The sequence below is a fragment of the Corvus brachyrhynchos genome, unplaced genomic scaffold, assembly GCF_000691975.1.
Source record: "Corvus brachyrhynchos isolate BGI_N302 unplaced genomic scaffold, ASM69197v1 scaffold27, whole genome shotgun sequence".
NCBI lineage: Eukaryota > Metazoa > Chordata > Aves > Passeriformes > Corvidae > Corvus > Corvus brachyrhynchos.
Window position 1 is genome coordinate 1,505,368 of NW_008239139.1, and position 25,482 is coordinate 1,530,849.

At 41.1% G+C, this 25,482-nt stretch overlaps 1 protein-coding gene across 4 annotated transcripts in view; it reads left to right on the plus strand.

Moving 5' to 3' along the window:
* KIAA1551 (KIAA1551 ortholog) overlaps positions 1-24,871 on the plus strand; it is a 28,368-nt gene extending 3,497 nt beyond the window's left edge. Inside the window, exons 1-7 of one of the 4 annotated variants that reach the window (XM_017739997.1) lie at positions 7-158; positions 2,370-2,448; positions 7,484-7,661; positions 15,022-15,106; positions 16,405-21,676; positions 22,431-22,505; positions 23,667-24,871. In XM_017739997.1, coding sequence (XP_017595486.1) covers positions 16,444-21,676; positions 22,431-22,505; positions 23,667-23,809 — 5,451 coding nt within the window. In that variant the 5' untranslated portion in view covers positions 7-158; positions 2,370-2,448; positions 7,484-7,661; positions 15,022-15,106; positions 16,405-16,443 and the 3' untranslated portion in view covers positions 23,810-24,871. Of the gene's footprint in view, positions 1-6; positions 159-181; positions 410-2,369; positions 2,449-7,483; positions 7,662-15,021; positions 15,107-16,404; positions 21,677-22,430; positions 22,506-23,666 lie in introns of those variants that run through there. The other 3 variants (XM_017739999.1, XM_017739998.1, XM_008638131.2) reach the window with 3 other exon arrangements.
* The last annotated feature ends 611 nt before the right edge of the window (positions 24,872-25,482 follow it).

Sequence of the window (25,482 nt, forward strand, 5' to 3'; positions counted from 1 at the left end):
GGCCCGGGCGGAGCGCGGGGCCCGGCAGCTAGTCCGCTGCTCGTCTCGCGGAATCAATTAACATCAGTTAATAAGAGTCCTGCGAGTGCCTGAACAAGGACAATGCGATGCGCAGGCTCCGGAAACATCCCCGCCCCGATCACCTTAAGGACGCAGAGGTTTGTTTGCTGTGTTTCTCCATAGGGTATGGCAATCCGGGGAGATGCGGTCGAAAGATATTTAAAAAAACCAAAAACCAAACAACGAGGAAATCCCCCTCCCCCCCAAAACAAAACAGACAAAAAAGAGTAATCACTGTCAGGGTTGAAGACCAGGTATTTCGAGCGTCCTGTGTTTAAATTCTGCGATGAAAGTCCAGCGTTAGTGATTTTTTTGCTTCAGACACTCAGACGGCATCACAAGGTGTGCGGTAAGGAGCCGGTGCTCTGCTCTGTGTAAGAGGGACATCTGCAGTCCTGTATTGTGGTTGAACTGATAAAACTGTTTATACTACTCAAGAAGAAAAAAAAGGTTTTTAAGAGGCATAGGCTCACTGTTTCTGCTTTGGGTCGTCTGAGTACTGTAGTTGATAGAATTAACTTGCTTATTCCATCTGCAGAGGCAGATGGAGATGTGGGAAAAAAATGCAAGTACCCCATCAATGCGTAGCAACTTTCCGCCTATGCTGTGGGAGATGTGCTTTGTATGCCCGTGGCATAAAAAAACCAGAGGCATCAGGTAGAATATGAGTAGATTTTCCCCTGGAGCACTGGATATGTTTCAGAAGCCCATAGGAATGCTGGTGGTTGTTTTCCTAGAAGTTGTTAGTAGGTTGACTCAACTCATTCTAGGAGCTCTGTGATAAGTTTGGGCATTTCCCTGCTCTTAACTAGCCTCCTGGGAGGACTTAAAAATAGAACAAAACAAACCCAGCTCATCATGACTCCTGGTAAATATTTTCTCCCTTTTGCATCTGAGAATGATGGGAGTAAAACTTGCTACTAACATCAAAAACTCCTAACTGGGCTCTTATCACCCTGTTCCCTTGAACTAGCCAACTGATGTCCCAAAACATTTAGATATTCCTGGCAGAGAAAACAGACTTGTGATAATGATTGCTTTTATGTTACTGTCTGTGAAATTAAATCCATTACTCTTGATGCCTGTGCCAGTATAAAGGTTCCCCTGAGTCTCAAGGTGCAAAGTCTTGGAAAATGTACTGAAGTTGTTCCCAAGATGTTTACCAGCAACTATTAGTTCAGTGTTTGTGTGGATTACTGCAGTGAGTTGGGAGGCAGAGTTCAAGAATCCAGCTCCTTTGTAGTTCAAGCTTAAACAGTATTTTTTCCCCACGAAATAATATATTGTCTGATGTTTTGGCAGAAGAAAAAAAACATTACAGCATGCTTTATATCAAGTCTATTCTGGGGTGTTTTGGTTTCCTTCTAAATAGAAGCTAAAACTTTCTCCAGTTCATTGGTCTGCTAGATTTTTAGAAGAAGTTTTATTTTGTCATTTTGGTTCTGTTTTCTATTTAAGGCACAGCTTTTTTTGCATTTCCCCCTTCCCACTAGTCTTAAAAAAAAGTAGTTGTAAAATCAGTAAAATACTCTGATTTTCAGGAGGCTGTCTCTCAAACACTGTCTCTTTAAAAGCCAACAAATTGCTGACTTAGATTGTTTTCTGCAGGCTGAGGTGTTTTGGTAGGAGAATATTCTTGTACATTTCTAAAAGTGACACAAAACAATCTTTCCCAACTATTTTATTTGCCTTTTTTTGTTCAGTTTCATTTGCTGCACCCATATCAGTGACTTGGAGATGTGACACTTTGTCATAGCATTTGTGGTCTTTCTTGTAATAATTAACCTGTTGGTTTGGTGTTGAGCCTTTCTTCTCTGTATTGAAGACTAAGAGTTGTCAGAGGGAGAGCAGTACTCCCCACTCCATAATTTAAAAGGCATGGCTGAAGACAGCAAAAGGAGTAAAGGAGGGAGCAGAAAACCATGAAGGTGCAATTCAACTCTCTGAGTTCCTAGAGCAGCTCCTGCTTTGCTGAGCATAGCTATGAGAGCTGGTGAAAAACCTTAGACCCTGCTGGTGACTCTGACGAAGAGGAAGGAAAAAAGCAAAGGCAAGGAAAAATGGTGAAAACAGCCATTGTGGTTGTTAGCATTAGGTAATGCTAATCTTTGCCTGTATAAACTGTTACTGGGCACTAATGAAAGAAGACTGGTGCTTCACAGCAAATCGGAATTCAAAATCTGCCAGGGGATCTTTTGATATATTACTGGTAATCAGGACATAGGAGACTCTGGTGGTCTTGTTGGTACGGGTCATTGCTCCTTTGGTAAAAGCAGCACTTCAAGCTTATTGGCTGTTGTCCCTTCTAGGAGCCAAGACCAGTGAGGAGCTCCTTTTCCCCCAGTGAGTGCTCCACCTCTGTCTGAAGAGACACACAAGATTGCTGAAGTAAGTGATCTTTTTTTTACTTTTTAAAGTGAAATTGTGGGAGCCATTTTATTGTCTAGTTTGCTTCATCCTGAAGCATCACAAGTAGCAGCATCAGTGCAACTGAAGAGGTAGAAATGGGGAAGAAAATAGGTTTGGGGAAGATATAAACTTACCTGTCTTTGTTACTCAAAGCATTTCTAAGTTATATTCAGTACTGTTACAGCCAGTTTTTTTAAGAACTGTAGTACTTTCCTATTGCTGATAGGGAATGGATTTTTATTTTTTCACACATTTGATTGCTAGACACTACTAGGATGTTTCTGACTACCATTTGTGTTTCTGGTAAACATAAGCGACTCAAGTTTTCAGGAGTTTCAAAACTGCATAGGGCAGTGGAAATGTAGAAGAAAAAAGCTGTCGGATTTTATACTTGGAGGAATTTCAGGGAAGCTAATTTAATGGAAGGATTGATATTGTAACTTATAGTAGGCAGGAAACTTCACCAGTCAGAAGAGAAGCTGTACTTTTAAAAAATACTCCTGATCTTGAAGGTAGCGCTGTGCCTTCATGCTGGATATAAATGGTCTCCATAAAATGCAGATATGCCAAAGAGCTCTTCCAGTACTGCTTGTGGAAGCTTCCCATGATTGAAATTCAGTTAACTTCCTAATTTGCACTTCAGTGAGTATTCTGTACATAGATTGCAAGCTTGTCTCCAATGAGTAGTCATTAGACATTAAGTGATTAGGGAGCAATACTTCTAAAACGGGATGTCTACAACTACTGGGGATGTAAGACAGTTGTTGAAATGGGCCTTGAAACTTGAAAAGAACTTGGAAATTCTTCAGAGGTTGAAGCATGTTCATGGTTTCTCAGTGTTTCTCTTGTTTCTGTGAAGTGTGTGAAATACTGAGGCCTGGAAAATAGGCCCTGAGATGAAGTTGACTCTGAATGAACCTTCCAACCAAACATTGTACAATGGTATTCTCTTATTAGCGAAAGATGCGTGATCATTAGTGAAACATGTAGTGTGATAGGAACATATTTCTTTGTGTTCAGAGGCCCTTCAGGGCCGTGAAATCAGATATCTGGCCTTGTTTGGAGGTACATGGTCAAAGCCAGCTGCCTTGGTTCCTCCTTGGGCCCTGGCCAGACTTTGTGTGGAACCCAAGAGGACAATTGTTACAAATGGAGAGGGGAGTTGTAAACAATTTTCTGCCTCTGCCCAGGCCTCTGGCAGTAGACAGTAACTTTACTGAGGCGGCCAGCACCCCAAAACCCACTCTGGTTGCAGGTTCTTCATAGTGACCGATCAGGCCTATTACAACATGGATTATTTATTGAATAGCCCAAGAAAAACAGACATAAGACTTCAACCAGACTTCTTACTACACAGGATAAACAAAGAAACACTACTAGTAGATAACATACAGTGCACGGTTAAAGTACCCAGTTTTACAGCTAGCAAAGACATAGTAAGAGATTAGAATGCAGTGTATCTTACCAACCAGCTCCTCATGGGGCATACATCAAATCCTTCCTCTCAGTTTCTGGAAAAGTATCTATGAAGATGCGTCCAAGTGTCATAAGAGAAGTCCTACACGTTTCCAGGGAGTGTGTAAGAGGCTTTTATCTCCGTAATAATTTGTGTGGCTTTTATAGTTGTAAAGAGCAGTGTCTTTAGGTCAATAGTGTTTACTTTTTTTATCTCCTCGCACATCTGCTCTCCAGACCACCAAGATGTTGATTCTTAGTCAGAGGATCTCAGCCCTCTTGGCGCCAGAGATGACTCCTTGCTGGGCCTTTGACCTGGCCTGGGTTATCTCTTCCGTGTACACCAGCCATCTGTGATAGAGATGGGGGGAACATGTCCTGCCACAACAATGAAACCAGGTGTTCCTGCACTAGAAGGTATGGAAGCTTATTTATTCAACAACATAAAATCTGGACCCTCTCACAGCAAAGATGGAGACCTCACCAGTGGGTGGACGCACCTGAAGCATTTCCCAGTTACCAGGAGTGGCTCTCCAGTCCTTCGCTGTGACTGGAGCTCCCCAGCTGAAGTGCAGATCTGGATGATGATAAAATATTAAGATAACTGGTGATGTACCTTCATAATCACTATAGGCAACCTGCTGTAGTAATGATTAGGTGCATTGCTTAGCTTATCCTTTTGTAATCATTTGCTGTTTTGAGCTATAGTAAATTACACTTACTCCCTCAAGTTGTTGTCTGTGTCTTTTGTGCTGACCATGTCAACTGGCAGAACAGTGTGATGGTAAATAGAAATTTGCAGCTGAAGCATAAGGGGTATAGGTATTTTCTAAAAAATGTCGTTCCAGCCAAGAAAAGGCAGCTTCATCTTTAGCTGACCCTCACCCATCGTGGTATTACTCACAACTAGAAAAGCATGAGCTAGAGATGATACTTACAGATATGTGTTTCAATTATATACATGAACTTTGCTACAGAAGCAAGGATATTCCTGTATAAAGGATGCTACTAGTAGAAAAGCTTTCATCTGTAGGATTCTGAATAGAATGTCAATTTGTCTGATGAATCCAGTCCCTGTTATTAATGCATTTTCCCTGCAAATCTTTTCTGTTAAAAATTGCTTTCTCAGGCTTACAGCTATTACTCAAAAGTGAACATTTTTTTTTTCTCTGAGGAGTGTAAGCAATGAATGCGTGGTTGAAACAGTCAAACAATACAATCTTGAAGATTTCATTTTGTTCTGAACAGTGACATCGCTTTTGCTGGTGCTGTTGCTTGGTATCATGGAGAACTAGAATGTTAAAATTCCTTGTGAAGCATGGCTCCTCCAAATGCCAGGAGTTCATAGTGTTTGCAGAAGATTCACTTCTACCTTTCAGAATAACCTCTTGGAGCTCAGTTTAGATGCTGCTTATGACAAATTCAGATTTTTCTGTATCTAGTGCTTCTGGTTGTTGGTATGTGGAATGGTGTTTATCTGTATTAGCTCATTTGTGGTGAGAAGAATGACTTCTTTATTCTTGACCCGTTGACCATGACCACATTTCCCATGACACTTGTGGCAGTGTTGCTGGGTACAATTATTAGCTGTAGGACAGTGGATTGGGACCATTGCCAGATACCATGGAATGCTTTTTTCCTTGATTTTTGATTTTTGTACCATCCCTGAATAAGTCTTAAAATGGAATTACATAATTGTAATTTCTCAACTGCAGAATTTCCAGATTCCCTCCAAGATTTAAGGCACATTCAGAGATTGAGGCTTGTTTCATTGTTTTTCTACATTTGTTTTGCCGATGGGCAGGGCGAGAAAAGACACAGGCACCAACTATAAAGGAGTGAGTGTAATTTACTATAATATGAAACTGCAAAGAATTGCAAAAGGATAAGGTAAGCAAAGGATAAGCATCAGCTAGGGGAAGCCACTGTCACAGCAAGGGACTGGAGAACTACTCCTGGTAACTGGGAAATCCTGCAGGTGTTTCCACCCACAGGAAATGAGGCTTCCGACTTAGCGGTGAGAGGGTCCCATTTTTCTTCTGTTGAATAAACAAGCTACCATAACTTTTAGTGCAGGAACATCTGGTTTCTTTCTCCTACTGGATTTCTTCCAAAGCATGGCTAAGGCTCAAGGAGGAACCAAGGGAGTTGTCTTTGATCCTCTACTCCAAAACAAGGCTAGATTTGGCCTTGCCTGGTTTCTAAATACTGAAACCATGTTTTTCCAATGAGTGGATACATGTATCAAATTGTTAATTATTTGGTAATGAGCAGATACCTATAATATTTGGTTGGAAAGTTCATCTAGAAGTCAACTTTCGCCCAAGGTCTGTTGTTCAGGCCTTAGTACTTCATCATTTTGCTGGTGGTACCGTGAAGTGTGATAAGTAGAAATCTGCAGCAGTAGTCCTGCATCAAACATTTTTATTGAAACCAAATTTCAAATTTTTCTAACATAAATACTGAAATTGGAAACTTGTGAGTGCAGCAGGATGTTCTTTCTGTATAAGTGGGGGTGAAACAGCTTGAACTTTGCCCTACTTGCAAAAATCACCAGTGATGGAGGGAGGGTGGTCGTGCTGCTTTTGGTGTTGAAGAATGCTGATATCAGCCTGACTGAAACACCTCAAAATTAAACAATATGAGGAAGTGAAGAAACTGGTGTTTCCTGACAGGAACTGGCACTGGCAGGGATGTGGGAGACAGATGTTTCCTGATAAAAGGAACCAATGAGTGGTAGTGCTAATCATATATTTTAAATGCCCTTGTTAAATTTGATACAGTTGATGATTACCTATACCTTTGATCTGTCCAGGTCTCTCTGAAGGGTCTCCCTGCCTTCAAGTGAGTCAACAGCTCCTTCTACTTTAGTGTCTTAGACAAACTTACTTAGTATTCCTTTGAGTCCTGCATCCAGGTCGTTAATGAAAATGTTGAAGAGCACAGGGCTGAGGATGCAGCCCTGTGGAACCCCAGTAGGTGATGGGTCACCGCCCATACCTCTGATCTGTCCAGGTCTCTCTGAAGGGTCTCCCTGCCTTCAAGTGAGTCAACAGCTCCTTCTACTTTAGTGTCTTAGACAAACTTACTTAGTATTCCTTTGAGTCCTGCATCCAGGTCGTTAATGAAAATGTTGAAGAGCACAGGGCTGAGGATGCAGCCCTGTGGAACCCCAGTAGGTGATGGGTCACCAGTCTGATGTCACCCAGGTCACTACAATGCTTTGTGCCTGACCCGTGAGCCAGCAGCTCACCCATCACATGATGTGTTTATCCAGCTGTGTGCTGGACATTTTGCCTGAAGGACACTGTAAGAGACAGTATTGAAAACTTTACTGAAGTCCAAAAAGATTCGTGTGCTGGCTTTCCTAGATCAACTAGGTGGGTTACCCTGTTGTAGAAGGAAATCAGGTGTGACAAGCTGGCTTTCCCCTCATGAAGCTGTGCTGGCTGGGACTGGTGACTGTTGTCCTCCAAGTGTTTTTCAGTATCTCCCAGAAAAATGTTTTCCATGATTTGACCAGACACTGAAGTGATGCTGATAGGCCTCTACTTTCCAGGGTCCTTCTTCTTGCCCTTCTTGAAAATTGGGACAACGTTCGCTAGCTTCCAGTCAGCTGGGACTTCTCTGGATTCCCAAGATCACTCAAAAACCATCAAGAGAGACTTTGCAATGACATCAGCAGCTCTTCGAGGATTATTGGATTAATCCCATCGCGATTTGTCAGAAGTTGATAGGTAAAAGGGGGAAAAACACTGTTGGAAATGGCGGAATGGGAATCTGCAAAGTGAAGTGACTACTAATCTTCATATGCTTAAGGTTAATGTAAATACACTGTGATTGACAGGCAATCTGAGATTTTGGTAATTTCCGACAAATAATCCCCTATTTCGCTTCTAAGAATTTTGGGGCAAGAAAGCTCAGGTGTGCTGGTGCTGTTGTGGCATCTAAAATACAGTTATAAAGAGAGGAAAATGAGAATTATGGGTGTTTATGTACTCTTTTCTTTGGGCATGTTTAGTTGATTCAGGCCGTCTTTCTTTGACACTGTAAGTCAAACATGCTGAATTAGATTTAAATGCTTTAGGTGAAATGAGACATGCTGCTGCAAGTCCAGAAGCAGAAACAGGAGAGCAAAGTGTTGCTGGCCTGCAGCTGACCTTTAGTCCTTTCAGTTCTTGGAATATTCTGTTTGCTGAACTACGTTCTGGAGAGGTACAAAATAGCTGTGATCACAGTGGCTGGCATTGAAATATGTGTGTTTATAGAGTTTTGGTTCTATTAAAGGGAGCTTTTAGCAATGAATAAGAATATTTTAGAGCTATTGTGAGTGCCTCCATTACACTTGTTGTGGAGGAGATTTAGACCACTTAGGGAACCACTGGCACAGGTAGCTGGAAATGTGGTTTTACTGAGGTAAAATGATGTAAAAGTGAGGCTTAAGAAAGTGCCCTGGCAAGGTTTTACAATGATAGTAATAATTCAAAAGTATTCATACATTATCATAATGCCCTATGATACAAAGTTATGCACGATACCAGTCACCAAAGATCTGCAGTTGGTACGGAGTCTTTCAGCCTCAAGGAGTAACTTGGAGGTCACGCAATGCTAGGGGAGGTTACAACCGTGCAGCTGGCTGCTTAGCAGGGAGAGATCAAAAAAAGGCTCCCTTGGGCTTTCATATTTGTGGGATGAAGTGGTTGGCTCGTAGTCAAATTGAATGCCATGGAAAAGGTAGGCATAAGATTCCTTGCACTCACAACTTCATTTGTTCCTTACTAATTAGTCCTGGAAGAACTACCTGCTATTCATGTCTTCTTCGCATGACTGGTGTTCCGGTTTCCCAGCTCTTACACATCAAAACTCTCTGTGTCACCCTGTTCCTGTGTGGGTTTTCAAAGAACAGGTTGGAACTAGAGAAATTCTTGACCTGGTCATGGCCTAGGCTTTTACTTCCTTGTGAGCCTAAGCCAACCTCAATAATTTGGTCTGGGAGTTGAGCTCATCCCTATGACTACAGTCAATCCACTTTATTGACCCAAAGAGTGGTAGTACAGTTACCTCTTTGCCTCTGTCATCAGTGTGTGTTGTATTGCACATAAGTGGTGAAGGTACAGTTATTTGATGAGTTGCTTAGCTTAAGGTTTATAATTAATGCTTGTTATGTACCATTGCACAAACAGATACTGATTTAGGAGAAGGGTTGGAAGTGTTGTTGGCTCATATTCTAATCCCAGGTGCAATGTGTGCAGAGCAAGGAATAGAGAGGGTGGCCTAGCTGACCTGGACCTTATCACGACAAAAGTTTAGAGCCTAGGAGACTTAATATTTGCATTTGGAGGAGGGAATAGATTGGGTAAAGAAAACAGACTGCAAGACAGTTTCAGAAATACCTTTGGTACTGGCATACAAAAAGACTCCTTTAAAATAACCCCAACACTTTACATTCTGGGGAGGACCCTGGCATTTACCAGGGAGAGAAAAAGTTCCTGGTGTTCTTTGAGGGCTGAAATTTGGGATTGTATCTTGTGTATCATTCCCATATGTATGTGCTAGGAAAGTCAGCAATATCCTGGTGATGAGAGACACATCAAGAGTGGGAGAAATTTTAGCTAATATTGCTCAAGCTATCTTAGCATCAATGGTAGGACTATAGCCATAGCCTGGAGGTAGATGAGTAAAGGTATAATTAATGCCATTCCAAGTACAAGCAAAGTGAGTTTGGTAGGCCTAGTGGGTTGGACACTGGAGGAATGTCTTTAATGTCTAACCTGACTATGCACAGGTAAGAGGAAAGGTAAATGGCATTGATTGTTTTGGCAGCTTTTGAGACTGCAGTATGAGGCAGAGAGGGGGCAAAATTTATGCCTAGGTAGCCATCACAGGCAGAATGGAAGCTTCACACAAGGTTTATCAGGGTGACCTTTCTGATGAGTCACAGGGTGCAGAAAGGATCCCGTTGCTTTCTAAACTCAGAGAGGAGTCTGAGTGTAGCTGGATGTGGTTCTAGCCCCAGGCTGAGTCAAAGGTTTATGTCTAAAGAATTATACAGGTGTAGTTGAATCTTTATACAACTTCATCCCACAGGATAAAGGAAGGCAGACCAATATGGAAAAATGATTTATTTTTATGGTGTTAATAGTGATGAAAATATTGATCATAATACTGGTTAGACTAAAGGACCTTAATCAGAATTAGATGCTATGCAGTTCAGATAGTTAACTATAATTACAGTGACAATTTTAAAGCTGGCAAAATAATTAAATACAGATTGATGTTGCTCACTCATACCATGTCTTTGGGCATATCTCTTTAACTCAGCTTCAAGAAATAACCTTGAAGGTGTCTCCATTCAAAGGAGGAATCTCCACCCACAATTCTAGAAGGGAGTATGTTAAGAGTGTTGGAAGCATAAAACAGTGAAGAAAATAGCAAGGCTCAGTATGAGGTGGAGCCCACACATCAGAGCATCAGTGATCAGAGCAGACATGGGAACCTGATGGAGGTTTGTGTTGCCATGGCATCGGGGAGGAATGTAAAGTGGGAAAGGAGCAGTGCAGTCTCAATACCAGGAAATGTTTTGTACAATTGCTGCCAGGTATACCTCCTACCAAGAAATACTGCATACAACACAACCACAAAGAACAGAAAATTTGACCACCCACAGCACTTTGGACAATAATGGCTGATAAGGTATGAAAGGACCCTGATTTTGTGTTTAGCTGGGGGATGACAATTTGAAATGAAAATTTTAGGGACTCATCTTCCTCGCCTTCTGCAGAAAGGGCACCTTTTGGTAAGACTTGTGTCCTCGGCTATGCTGAGTGTTTTGACGTGATTACCACTGTATTGTTAGGGCTGCTCTGCAGTTTATGCAGATACCACTGGCAATCCAAAAGAGCCATGTATGTTGCATTTAATAAACCACAGTATTTGTGAATCTGACTCGTTCTTTTGAATGCAACTGGACTTACAGTTAATAGACTGTTGGAACACCTAGTGCCAGGCCCTTAGTTATGTTTTCGTAACAGGTTCCTGCTGTTAAAAATTGGGACTGGGCTTTTATAGTGATTGACTTGTCAGTCAGATGTTCCTGGCCAGCTGTTTCCACTCAGTAGCCTTAAGCTCAGCAGTGTCAGGTAAATTACCAGTATTATCACTTCTTGTTTGCTTTATCAGGAGCTTTGTTACATCCTCACCTGTGCCCGTTTCTGCCAAGAAACATTGTTCTTCACCTCCTCAGAGTGTTTAACTTTGGGATTATTGGATGAGGCTGGTCTCAGCATTGTTCTACACCAAGTAGAAGCAGCATGATCCCCCTTCTCCATCCATCACTGATAACTTTTACAGTCAGGGTATTGTTTGAGCTGCTTTACCCCCACGGAGGCAGCGTGTCCTGCTCCAGTAGCCCTGGTCAGATGCCAGGAGCCATTGGACTTGTGAGCTGACTGGCTGGGGCTGTGAAAAGGGGAAGTGGGTGCAAGTGAACACTCAATGTTTTTTCAGTTCTCTGAAAATTTGATGAATTTTGGGGCTTGCAGGATCACAGGGTGTTAACAGCATGGGTCACTGGAGGTAGGGGAGGTGCTTCTCAGAGTCCCTAAAGTAGGGGGAGTTTGATTCAGAAGTACCAGGAAATTGTACCATCCCTGGAGCATTATGGAGGGTCTGGTCTGTGAGTGGTTCTGTCTGTGGAAGTAAAAAAGCTAATGCCTTGTAGGCCTTGGTAGGCCTTTCTGGTTAGAAATATCTGTAGTGTTGCCTAATGGCCTCACTGAGTAAGAGTGGCTGAATTACTGGAGTGAAATACTTGTAAAAGGATGTACTGTCTGGAGCTTACCTTACGTAACCTGTATGTTACCATTCTTTCTGGTAACTTACTGCATCTTGCTTATCTGACATGTAGTCCTGTGAAAAACAAGGCATGTAACCCAGAGGTATATAAATATAAACTCTATCACTGCCCCAGCTGGGCAAGGTTCAACTCAGCAGAAGCTGTTATTTGGCTGCTCTTGGTGGTGCACAGCTCTGCAGCTACATGCAGTGATAAACTGCTGCTGTGCAGACCTGACTAGAGTTGTGTAAGAGCAACTCCACAGTGGAGGTTAGAACCTCCCAAAAACTGCAGCTCAGCAGGCTGGCAGGCTCTTGGGGAAGTCACACTTGACTGACCTTGAGAAGGGCTGAAGGGGCTCCTGTAACTCGTGGACTGCTGCAGAGGGTGAGAGAAGTGGTCCCCTCCATTGTGATCAACTGCAGGCAGAATTTTGACTGCCCATGAGGACACACGGATGATGATACCATTGATGATGGCATGCATCTCTAGATGGGAAGTCTCTGTAAGGTGTGCTCTCCATGGCACCTGAGAAGGATTATCAGGTTCTGTCTGGGATGCTGATTTTATGTCTGATAAGTCTGGGTAACCAAGGGCTGGGGGGTTTCCAGTTAAAGAAGTGGTGGGAGGGGCACTAGGGCCCTTGCTAATGCTCTGGTGGGAAAAGGTGCAACATGGAGGCTTGTTGGCAAAAGCCAGTAAAACACGTGTTGGGACTCTGTGGGCTGCCTGGTTGGAATACCCGGGGCTAAACAGGCTTTCAAAGTTCCTTTGGTCAGGACTCTTTAGCACAGGCCTAGGGGGGGTTTTAACTACCTTGACACAAGGGGTTTAGTGGTAACTATGTCTGCATCCTGACAGAGTAGGCAGGATGACAGAATGAGCATAGCACTGGCTTTACAAATAGCTGGGGCTGTGTGGTGCTGGGCACTGTGCCTGCTGATGTTAATGGGCTCTGAGTGGGCCAGGACTCTTTCGCTAGTGGGTGCTGCTGGGCCGCAGATGGATGACAAACTCACAGGACTTCATCTGGCTCACAGAGGCTACATCTATAGAATGATTGATAACCAGCCTACCTGTGCTTAATCCCAAATTTGTGGGACTGCCCCATGAAATAGCCAGGGGACCTTGGTCATCTCAAGGCCTTTATCTTTGAGTATATGCTAGTGATAACTGAAATATAGCCTGTGTTTTCCGATGGAGTTTGTAGTTAGATTCCAGACCCTACAGGAGGGCCCAGGCTTCTGATTCTGAAATTCAAGGGCTATCTGCCTGTCATGTGACATGTTTGCAATTCAGGTTAAATAGCACACAGTAATAGATTAGTGAGAGTGATCACCTGATTTGGCTAGGGTTTATGCCTGTGAAAAAGCACACAGAGACACAGTCATGATGCCTCCATTGACGTAATACTCAGTTTAATAGTTCAGTCTGATTCATAAGCCCAGTTGGGCTTCAAGGAGGGAGGAATATGACATATGATTGTCTGAAATTGAACTGGACCAAGTATTTCTGTCCTGATCGTCTTGATGAATTTTTGTTTCAGAAACTCACTTTCAGTCAGCTTCCAGCCACCTGTCAAGCTTTTCCTGGGCAGATACTGCCATTGCAGGGACCCTGTGGCCCTCTGATTTCTCCACAGTCACCTCAAGGCTTCTAACATAGACAGTGGCAAGAGTCGTAGAGTTGTGTCTATTCCAGCCTAAGTGTCCAGACACTTGTTCAGACAATTCAGACACTTGTTGTTTGTAGGGAGATAACTTGGGCTTCACCTTCATTCAGATAGTGGTCAGCATTTCTAAGACCATGAGCTAACACAAATAGGCAGGGTAACTTTCCCTTCACTCTTTTGTCTTTCTGACTTTTTCTATTCAAAGAAGGGAACAAGTAGTCTCCTCCATAAGAGCATCTGGCACCCACAGGCAGAGCAAGGCCCCAAAACAATCAGTTCAGGCACCTGCTGCAAGGCTCAGGCCAGTCGTGATGCCATGTACTGCATCCCTCCTTTGACACCGGAATGGAGGGACTTGATGCAGCCTGGGAGAGTTAGATTTGGAATATAATAACAAACACCAGACCAACAGCTTTAGGGATAAACAGTTTATCTTAAAACAACAGATGACTGACTCTAGGGGTAGTACTGTATGGTTTCTCTTACAGTAATGATTTACCAAAATATGGGTGTGGATCTAATATTGACACCCAACTGAGACAGACAAAGACTCTCTAACAGTTTAGAGTTAGAAAGTGTATGTTTATTCCAGCACTGGGCAGCTGTGTGGAATGGCTCCCTAATACGCAGTGCAAAGTTACAAGCCAATACAGGGTCTATTTATCTACAAAAGTTATGAATATCCAAAATACAGAGGTATATTTATAACATTGATACCTCCCATTCTCCGCTTCATATGGTAATTAGCTTGAATGTCATTAAGCATGCGTGGTATGTTCTCTGAATTGGGTCGGTGGTCTTTTTATTTGGGGAGTGGTCTTGGGGGATGAAGTAAACCCTATCTTCCTTGTTTTGACCTTTCTACTTGTTTGGTTTTTGACAATACAAATTACTCCTTGGGGACGTCCAGTTCCCCTCTCTTCGTGACTTCTGAATAGGTTCCCAGATGGAAAAATTAGTAATTGTCTTCATTTCTTTAGATCTATTTATCAGTGTTTCTGTTTCTCATTATAAGCACAGCTAAGCAAATATAAGAATGACAAGTAATCATTTACTTACAGCTTAAGAGCATATTTCAAGTCTGGCTCTTATTAACTCTTAACTAATTCCAGCCTGGCTTACCTGTCTATCTATTTTAACTAATTTCCACAAAACTACTCTTTAGCTAAAGTCTTAATGTTTCTTTTAAAATCTATGTTTCAGTAATTCCTGTAACACACAAATCACGGCTTATAAGAATTTCAGGGTACATCCATTACAATCTCCACACCTGGTCCTTTTGGGCCAGGTTATAGGGTTTAACATTGCAATGAACCCCCTCCCTTTGTCTCCAGCCTGGCTGCAACAAGGGGTTCCTAATTTTTTTTGGTCTTGATGGTGACAATAATTGGATTTTACTCTTGGTGAAGTTGTGTGCTGCATGGAGTCAAAGTTCCTGCTCTAGCAAGGATTTTGCAGTTACTAGTGGTTGGCATCTTAGTCATGTTTGCCTCTTTTACAGTTATGTTCCCAGAAAATGTAAATGTCTTATGTTTCCTCAGCATTTGTCTAATTCAAGAATGTGATTGTTTTATCCCTAATCATTTTTCAGGAAATACCCAGTGTACCATTAGCAGCCTGAAAGGTTCACCGTGGATGCAAAAGCCTGTTTTCTTCTCTAAGATTCCTGCATCACTGTAAGTATTGCCTTAACACTGCTGTTGATGCTTTTTACGAATTTCATGTGCAACTTTGTTTTCCTGTTTTCTTTTGTTATTGGTGTTTTATGAGAGCAGAGAAGGTAAAAGAGTGAAGAAAGAGTTGTCTTTGAATCTTGAAAATAACACCCCAGAAAATTGTAACACTGGGTCTCTTATTTTTTATAGGCTAGATATGAGAGATACTTCTGATTCTCAAATTTGAAATCAAGAGTCTTAAAATCTAAAAGAGCCCACGAAGGAAAGTCGGGAGCCTTGGGTGATCTGGGAGAAATGGCACGAAACATTTTCTTGAGAAACTGTCTAACACCCTGCGCAAAGCAAGGTGTTTCTTCTGTCCTATCTGAGTTTGACCATACTGAGAGGAGCTTGTCGAGATGCAGACAAGCATTCATTCTTGTGGGTTGGCATGGGGGTTTTTGTGCTTTTTGTGCATTTTTGAAGTCTGAAATAGTGTTTGGCTTTGAAGGCATTGTCTCTGACAGCTTTACAGAGTAACATGCTCACCCAGTTGGGTTTGCTGGTAATCCATGTGCATTCTGGAATATAACACATGAAGACTTAGAGATATGTGACTTCGTCACCTCCTGAAGGTGTACGTACTGCAGTAGCAGAAGTGTTGCTGTCATCTCTGTGCTTCATGCCTTCTCCCAGCTGAGTAAGTTAATGCTACCTACAGAATTAGGTAGCAGCTCACTAGAGGCACAGTCATATTTCTCAAAATTAAACTAGTGGGCCACATTATTATGAGAGATTTTTACTAAACACAAAGTATTTTTTCATTTCTTCTGTTGTAGTTGAAGGTATAGTTGAAATTGAGTCTTACTGTCTGAAAACCCTGGCCTGTATTTTATTCTTTAGGTGTTTCTTATGTTCATCTCTTAATTATTGTTTATTGTGTCGTTATACACATACCTTGGGAGTTTTTTCCATTGTTTTTGGATGAAGAAGGTAAATATAGCAATCTATTGTTAAATTAAAAGGTTGAATGATAATAGCATTAGCAGAATAATGTGAAGATTTTGTTAGTCATTAGATAGTCAATAGAATTGTTAGTTGCTTCTCTTTTTATACTTTAACTGTGTTCTGGGAAACAATTTATGCAACTTGACATTGACAGCATTCATGTCCATTAGGGTTGTGCTAATGGGGTTGCTCTCCTACCTAGCAATTATAGTTCAACAGTTCTGTTCATGATGCATTTTAAATCACTTCTTAGTAAGCGACATAGGTCTTGGTCAAAAGGTTGTAATTTTTGTAAAATTTTTTTTTTTTAGCATTTTGGTTTTGCCTGAAGAAAAAGAAAACAAGAAAATATGGACTGGAATGTCAGGCCAGTCCAGAATGCTGATGCAAATACAAATATGCAAAACAAAGGAGCATGTTTCACTCAGTTACTTTCTAATGGACATGCCTTTCCTCAGACAAATGCCAGCTCCTCTAAAAATGCATGCACTTATGCTGAAAGCAACCAAATCGTGTATGTGCCAACTGTCAATGTTGCCTTCCCTGCTGTAAATGGTGAAGGATTCAAAACTTCAGATCAAACCTCACCAGGAGCATCTGTAACCGGTAATAATTTTTTTATGTCAAAGTACTCAGTTACACAACATTCACAGATGTACGTGACAGCTCCGAAACCTCCCATTCAGAATTCACCTTTGCGGGCACAGATGACTCCGACTTCTTGGCCAGTCTCTAATCCCTACAGTTATCCCTGTAGAAATTTACCTCCCCTGTCCTCTCAAATGAACGCAGGGAACAACGTAAGGAACGTCCTTGGGGAGCCTCAGTATGGCACTACCAACACTTACACTGTGCAGCCAGAAATGCTGCAGCATAATTCTGTGAGACTTGCCTCACTACATCAAGGTGGCATTCATCCCCAGAATAATTCTCTTCCTCTTGGTACTTCCGGGCAACATGTCCAACCCCAAATATTTAATTCCAATACTCAGTGTAAAGTTTTATACTCAGTGAATCAAAATACTGGAACAAATGTACAGCTGCCACAATTTCAACCAAGTCAGATGGGATCAGAAGCTCCTAGAGGATGTTCTGCACCATCTTTGTTGCCTGCCAACTGTGTTTCAAGACCCGCAGCACAATCTTCAATGGGTGTACCACAGGAAGTGCAAAATGTACCTAATGGATACATTGGCCAGCAGAGGTGCCCACAGGATGCAAAAAATGCTCCTGGGTTTAACAGTATCCAGCAACACTGTCAGAAGCAGCAATCTGGAGAAGTCAGTCAATCAATCAGGAATGTCTGTAATCCAAGTGGAAATGTGACAGCAAATAGGTCTTTTAACGAAAGCTCTGTGCCATCCCCTGGCATTCCCAAAGAACTGCTTGATGTTGTGAAAGAAATAGAAGCTCTTTCTTCAAAGCCACTGAGTGATCCTGCTTCAGTTCCAGAGAGCCAGACTAGTAGTTTGATGAATGGGCCTGGTAATGCTCAGATTTCTTCATCAGCAGCAACACGTGGAGTAGCAATTACAAAGGAGAGACTGGCTTGGGAAGCTGAAAAGCTGAAATGTCTTAAAAAGAGGGTTGTTCTGCTTGAAAGGGTTCATAATTATAAAAAGAAAATCTATCGTGACAAAAATGCTCTCCCTCCTCCTTATCCATGTCCTCCTGCTAATTGTCTTCCATGTGTGCCCAAACAAAATGTACCATCTTCCCCATCTGAAGCAGTGAGGACAGAGAGGCCCGTGCTCAAGGTTTCACTTGAAGAAAGAAGGGACAAAAATCCAGCCAGTGCTGATAACAGAAGATTGGAGGTGACTCAAAGTAACCCTCCGGTGGAGCAGGGCAGCCTTTCATCAAGCTTCACTCCTGTTCCCTCTCAGAGCAAAGTCCCAGCTCAATTTAATAATCCTGAGAGCACCTTGGAACAAAGGGATGTGTATGCCTTGGCCTCTTCTCAAGGAACTGTGACTTCCTCGAACAATGCTTCATGTTTTACTCAAGCAGGGAGCTCTGTCAAGACTGCATCAAAGAGTGTGCAAATTGGCCCCGAGAACTCATCATTTCTTCAGTTTGTATTGAGCAGCACAAATGTATTGAAAGAGAAGACAGCTGGTGCCACTGCTGATAAAATACTGACGAGTCTCCTGTGCAGTGAAAAACCACTGCTCGATACATCTCTCTCAGGTGGAAGCTTGCTAAAAGACACTAGTGAGAAGAACGTAGAAAGTTTGAAAGGTGGGCAGGCATCTGTGGCTCACACAAATTCTCCTGCATCAGAAACAACAGCATCTGTTGATGCTAAATTCCAGAGTGAGGTAGCTCAGAAAAAAACTCCATTTACTGAAAATAGATCCTGTAACCAGAGCAATTGTAGTTGCTCTGTGGAAGAGCTGGCTGCATGCCTGCGCTTGTGGGGGAAGTATCCATCAGAATCTGTAAGTGTGCAAAATAAACAGTCAAATGAAAGCCCCACAGCAAATCAGATTTCACCCTCCAGCCAAAGCACGAAGAAGAGAGGGGAAAAAAATGTTCTGGCTAGCATGGATGAGGCAGTTTTGCCTGTAACAACTACCTCTGTGGCACAAAAACTCGATACATTGAGTTCCAATTTGATAAAAAATTTTGAACCCCAAGTTGCAGTTGTCTCTCCTTTAGTACTTTGTGAACAGAGAACACTAGGTGAGCAGGCAGGCAAGATTCCAACACCTGAAGGTAAAACCTATCCAGTGATTGACCCAGGGAGCATGTGTAGTTTGCAAGAAGAAGGGAAAAATGGTTTAAGTGTGGCAAATACTGCCAAAGGAACAATAGAAAATGCTTGGTCATCACCCAGTGATTATGTTCTGGAACAAAACGTGGACTCAGATTTGCAACAGATCAAATTAGATGATGAAAACCACAGGAAAGTTAGTCAGTCTGCACAAGATGCCAGAAAAAATCTGCATATTAGATTACAAAACAAGACTTCTCTTCCTGAATCAGACATAAATTTTTGTAGTCAAAACTCTCAAGAAGGTAAAAGACACCATGAAGACAAGCAAGCTGTGCTGGAGGCAGGAGATACATCCACAGCTGTGCTGGAAAATGAGATGTTTTGTATTTCTAGTGTATGCTCTCTTGTTGAAGGTGATAAATTTTATAATCCACAAATAGCAGGCATCTTCAGGTCAGTCTATGAGACGCATGCATCAGAAGGAAATGCATCTGGTGCAAGGCAAAAGGAACAACATCTGGACTTGCATAAAACTGAGCTGAGCAATAACACTCCCCAAAGAGAGAGCTTGCTGCTAAAGATGTTGGAAGAATCATCAAGTAATTTGGAGAAGGAAAGTGGCAATCCTCTTAAAGCAGTTTCTACCTCTCTGAACTCTGAACAAAACCTGTCATTCAAGGCATCTTTCAAGCATCCTGAAAATGACTTAGAAAGTCTTGCTAATATAAACCAGAAGTTAGCTCAAAATTCACTAGATTCCTCTATTAGCTTAAGTGCTAAAACAAATGCATCTGCTGTTCCAGGAGACCACAGTAAACAAAATTCCATGCCCAATAAAAATAGCACAGAGAAGGAGGTGAACTTTTTTGGAACAGAACCTAGTAAATATCTAAAAGATCAGCTGTTTGATCTAGTGAAAGAGTTTCCATATGGCATTGAAGGTGCTGATATGCTAAAAAAAGAAGCAGCACAAAATCGTTCTGTGGCTGAAGGGATGGAGAATCAATCTCAAAAAGAGGTTAGAATTTGTGACAAGAATACTCATTTGAAGGATCCAGTAAATCAGATTAAAATTGCAGTGTTAAGCTGTGATCAGGTTGAAGAACCGTCTCCTGGACACAACCAGTGTTCCTCTAGTGACAGCAAGAAAGCAGCGAGTCAACAATCAGAAAAGGCTTCAGCTAACAAGGACAACTTTGAAGACAGTGTCCAGCCTAGTCAGAATCTATGTGAGAAGGAAAAAGACCCACAAGAAACTTCTAACCCCAGTGAAAAAAGTGAAGATGGCTCTTCAATGGGTTGTGTATCTGTAGCATGTGAAACACCACATAGTCCCTCTCAATTAGAAACATCTGGTTCAGAGAAAAATGATTGTCAGCTTTCAAAAGCTGAAAGTACTGGCTCTGCAGAGAGAGAAGACAACAACAGTCAGTCTGATGCCTTGAAAAACTGTGCAGTGGGAAGCCTGACAATTTCTGAAAAAATCCCAGACAGTATTAGCAAAAATAAAGATATTTGCAATTACACTTCTGCAGTGAACGAAAAATCTAGGCTGAAGGTAGATAATGAATACAAACTGCCTACAACACAGCAGGAAAATACTGGGCCACTTAATTCCTTTGAAAACCAGGATGTTGATAAATACGAAAGCAGCAGTTGGAAGGAAAACCGGCAAATTGACAAAGGAACCCAATTGTCATATAAAGAATTTCATTGTGACAAAAAAGAGCACCAGACAGCATCATCAGAGTTACCAGAGAAAACTGATCATACACATGCAGACAACATGGCAAAGTTGTCCGGAAAGAAGGAGAGAGTTTTCAAAACTGAGCCGCTTTCAAACGATATAACCACACCAGGTTTGGCCACGGACATTAACCAGTTGGTGAAGTCAGACACTGTTGAAATTAAGCACTCTGAAGTCAGTCAAGGACAAAAAGTTAAAACTTGTGAAGAGAACTCAGCTGAAAGACAAAACAGTAAGAAACAAAAGGAGGTGCTTGGGCAAGATGTAGGAATTAGTATCAAAGAGCAAGTGAAATTACCAGCAGAAAGAAAACATAAAAAATTGAGTAGTTACCAAACTGATGCTGTAAACTTCTCAGATAGTAGCGCTGTAGACTTCAAATCAAGAAACATAAAATATTCTCAGCATAAATCTGTGAAAGCTCATCCTTTGCAGGACCAGCCATATAAACGGAAGATGAAGGAAAATATGGTTGGGAAGAGAGAACTTAAGAAAGTAAAGCTAGAAGAGGAAAGACTGAAACACTCTGAAGCAAAGAGTTCTAAGCAGCTTGCACATAATTGCATGCTAAATGCTGACAAAGCTAAAAAACGGAATGGAGAAAACGGTTGGAAACCAAGGAGTTCCTTAGCAGATTGCTCTGTGCTTAAACTGCAGAGGAAAAGGGCTCGATCTTCTAGCATGTCTAAAAACTACTTTTCTAACAAAGAAAGACGTCTCGATGGTCAAAACAAAGACAAGTGCTCTGACAAAATGTTTCCTGATAAAAATCTTCTATACCTAAACAGAAGAAATAACAGACTAAAGCTGCATCTTCAAAAGGAACCCAAAAAACACTACCTGAACAGAGTGGCATTTAAACGTACAGCACAGGAGCGCATCTCTCTGACAAAATTAGAGACATCACCTGTCAGACCTGTCTGGCATAGAACCACCAAAGTGCCACAAAACAGCAACTCTAAAAGAGATGTGTCTGTCTCAACAGTTGAGAAATCATGCAAAAGGGAAAAACTTGAGTTCAAGCTGTGTCCAGAGATACTGTTCGGAAATGCAGCCCCTGGCGAAGAAAGCTTAGCTGCAAAGAATTCTCCAGAAAGAGATAAAGTCGTTGTAACAGGTATGATGCTATCTTGGTTATTCATTTGTAAGTAAAAAGTCTGTATTCATTTTTAAATTCATGTTGCACAAAACTACAGACAGTGAAAACCTGGGACTGTAGAGGCTAAAGGCTGAGATATCCTAACTTGTTCTCTGGCAGACCACAGATGTGTGTTAAGCTGAAAAAGAACATGGGACTTTTCCTTCAGTTTTCTCTAAGTCTTAGAAAATGAAATTATAGTACTCTAGAGCATGGCAGTTTCGAATAACTTTGGGGAGAAGGCTTCCTAAAGTACTTGTAGAAGATAGCTTGGCTTGGTTGTAGAAAGTAGATTCCCTTGGCATAGTTACCAAAGGTGATCTGATCTTTAATCGCTGTTCACCTGGTTGTGCTTAAGTCTGGCTGGGCAGAGGAGGGAGTGATCTTTTGTGACATTGAGGAAGACAAGGCTTAGGCCAGATGTATCCTGCACACAGTCCCCATAACCTTTGCCATCTTTGCTTTAAGCATCCCTTTTTCCTTCTCTTCTTCCCTACCCCATTTTTCAACATTTTACATGGTGCATTCTGAAGCATATTTATATCAAATGTTGAATTTGATTTTTAAATAAACCCAAATCTTAAGCTGTATATATCAGCCCTTGGAGTAATTTTCATACCCAAAGGAAATTTCCTTTTGCATGTGCTAGTATATGTGTTAGAATTTGATGCTGAATAGAGGCCAAAACTTGCGATAGAGGAACTCAGAAACATTTTTTAAATTTTCTTTTTAGGTGTCAAGAGTAAAAAAGAAGATTGGTTAAAATGTGAACCAGTGAAGCAAAAGAAACAGGAAGAGATCTCTACAGGTGAAGTGACTTCTGAGTGTCCCATTTGAAATACAAGTTAAATCCTCTTTGCTTGGTTTTAAATGTTCCTTTACAGTAGTAAACCTTAATAAAGCATTTTAAATTATTATTTACTAGTTCTGCTGTGATTAAATGGATACCGTAGAATAGACATACAAGTCTCAAAGATTTGTGGAGCTTTTTATTGCTTTATGAATATGTTGTTGGAAATGTTGAAATTTTCCTGTGCTGTTAACTTGGATGTAGCACTGGTAACAGCATTTAAATACAGTTTTAAATTGTATATGAAGACTCTTTCGCACTTTCGAATGTAGGAAGTCATGTAACAGAATCTAGTGAAAGGCTTTAAAAACAGAAAGTGATTTTTAAAAAAAATCTGTCTTTCACAGTACATTGCTGCTGTCCACACATAACACATGTGCTCACAAGTTCCAGGACCTGTGTGTCCCAGTAATCTGGACAACATTATTTGTATGACACCCAGAGGAAAAGTGGGGCCACTATTACATCTTCCTTGTTTCTCTTGATTAGCAATTTGCTTTTTGGATGGTCTTTTATACCCTTTAGGAGTCAAGTGTTACAACAGTGGCAACTTTCATCTCAGGATCTTGTTTGTTCCATCCTTTGTAAATCTTGGGTGAGGTTGCTCTGAGCTGTCCTTGTTTCTTTGCTTTAAGTACCTTTCTAGCTTTAGTCTTGTTTTTCTACTGGTCTGACAGGAAACAAAATGCATGCTGTAGCTTTGTTGCCATCTGCTGCTTAACTTTCGAGCAGAGGGTTTGCATGTTCATACCTGTGCTGTGGTATTGCAAGTAACATATTTTGCAACCTTTGCATCTTCTGTTGCTGTCGCCTGTGTCCTTAGGCTTTGGTGTCTGCCATCTTTTTAGCCCTTCCTCTTGCTTCTCCTCTTACTTTCACAGAGGCACGTTTTCTGTCACATCTTTCTTAATACTCTCCAGAAATCTCTCTTGTAAAGGCACGCAAATAGCCATTGTGTGTGTAAAGATGCACTGGAGATTGTTTTAAATCTGAGGTGCCTGGTGCTTTAGGAAGGAAGTTTGTAGCATCCTTTTTGACACTGGAAGCTCTTAAGTACCACATGCATAAGGAGTAGAGTCCTTTGAGACTCTTGCTTTAACGTGCTTGTCTATCTTGCAGCTGAGGACAGTATTCCCCTTGATACAGCTATACAGATCCTGGATGGAGATGGAGAGACTCTTCACGTTCCTGTCAAAGACTCAAAAGAGATGTTTCAGACCTACAGGAAAATGTATCTGGAAAAAAAGATGCAAAAGTCTTGATAGCACTCCTGTATCAAAGGTCTTACTATCACTGAGGAAAAAAAATGCCAACACTAAAGTTTTTTTTCTGTTTACTTCATATTGCTGAATAATTGTAAAAACCCACAGTTTTCTGGTGGGTGTTGAAAATTTCCCTCCCCATTTTCCTCATATTTGTGAATAATGAACGTCTTATTCTGTATTTATTGTGCAAATATGCTTTGGTGCTGTAAATGCTGTTTTAAGTGTATTGTTTCTTTCGGCATATTTGATTTTATTTTTTTTTTTTAAGATAGAGGAACTCATTGAATCTTGACCAAAAAATAACAGACTCATTTAAATTGTCATAGCCTGTTTTCTTTCCTGATTCTTGATAACTTCTACTTGTTATACGTTCCATTGCTGGCAGTGGAAAAATATTTCTGCTGCAAAGGGATTGCAGTGGATTCCCAAGCATTACACCTTTATTTCCCTGTTACGATAGTCTGCTTGTTTTGCTCCTAAAAAGGCTTTCTGTTTCCGTAGAAACTTAATTTTGTAAACTGGGAATAGAAATACAAACCCCTCAAGTCAAGCATACAGATCAGGGGCATTAATGAAGTATTTATGCTGCTGCCCAGTTTTGTTACGTTTCTTTTTGTGGAGCTTGTATGGACTGAATTCCGAGCTCTTAGTTTGAGCACCGTGCTGCAAACCGTTAGTTTACTGAAGAATTCTCTTGTTTTTCTTTCCCTCTGCTTTCTTTGCACTTGAAAGAAAAGTGCTGTTGTTGAAGTGCAGGGAGTTCGAATTCTCTCGTCTGGATTATGTTGCTCAGTTTAACTAGACTGTAATTAATTTCTTCGTTTATAAAGTGTTAGATTATGTTTGATTACACATTCACTGTGGCGTAACAGTTGTATTTGTCGTTGGGTATCTTTTGTTTAAGTGCCTTTTCACTGTTACTCAAAATTTTAAATCGTATTTTTACAGAGATTTGGTACTTGATTCTTTCTATCTTATTAAACCTTTATGCTGAAAGAAAAACCTGTAGATACTTCACTGAATGATTTTTATACTTAAAATAAACTTTTGAGGACTATACCTTGTCTTTTTTTTTTTTTTTTTTTTTTTTGTTGTTCTAAAAGTATGAAGTTGTATTTATGGCACTTAGTTAAATAGGCTTTGAAGATATTCCTGTAGATGAAATGCAGCTTTAAAATGAGTGATGGATCTTCCTTGTTAAAAGTAAGTAGATGTGAATTGTTTGTTTTTCCTCTCTGGATGCCAAACTATTAGTCTGTGGGGAATGTTGTCGCTGGAGGATTTTGTAATAATGTCGTCAACTCTGAGAAGGTTTTTCATTTTCTTGGCAGTTTAGTTACCTGTATTACACCGCTTGCATTAAGGAGGGTTTATTGTTGCCTTAAGTGTACCCAGTGCAAACAACACAGAGTTCCTGTCAGGAATTTAGTCTGGGTTTTGTTCTGCACAATGATACATGAAGCTGACATAAATGCTTGAGTGAATTCTTTTCAATAGGAAATTATTCTATCCATTGACCCATGTTGTTTATGTTCTAAATATTTGGAGAAGTCTTCTCACTGACCTTGAGCATCCAATAAGTGAGAATGCCAGTTTTGAGTCCCACTGGACACAGCTGTGTCTTCTTCCTCTCTTATACCAAGAAGTGAATCTTGGCTCTGTGACAGTGT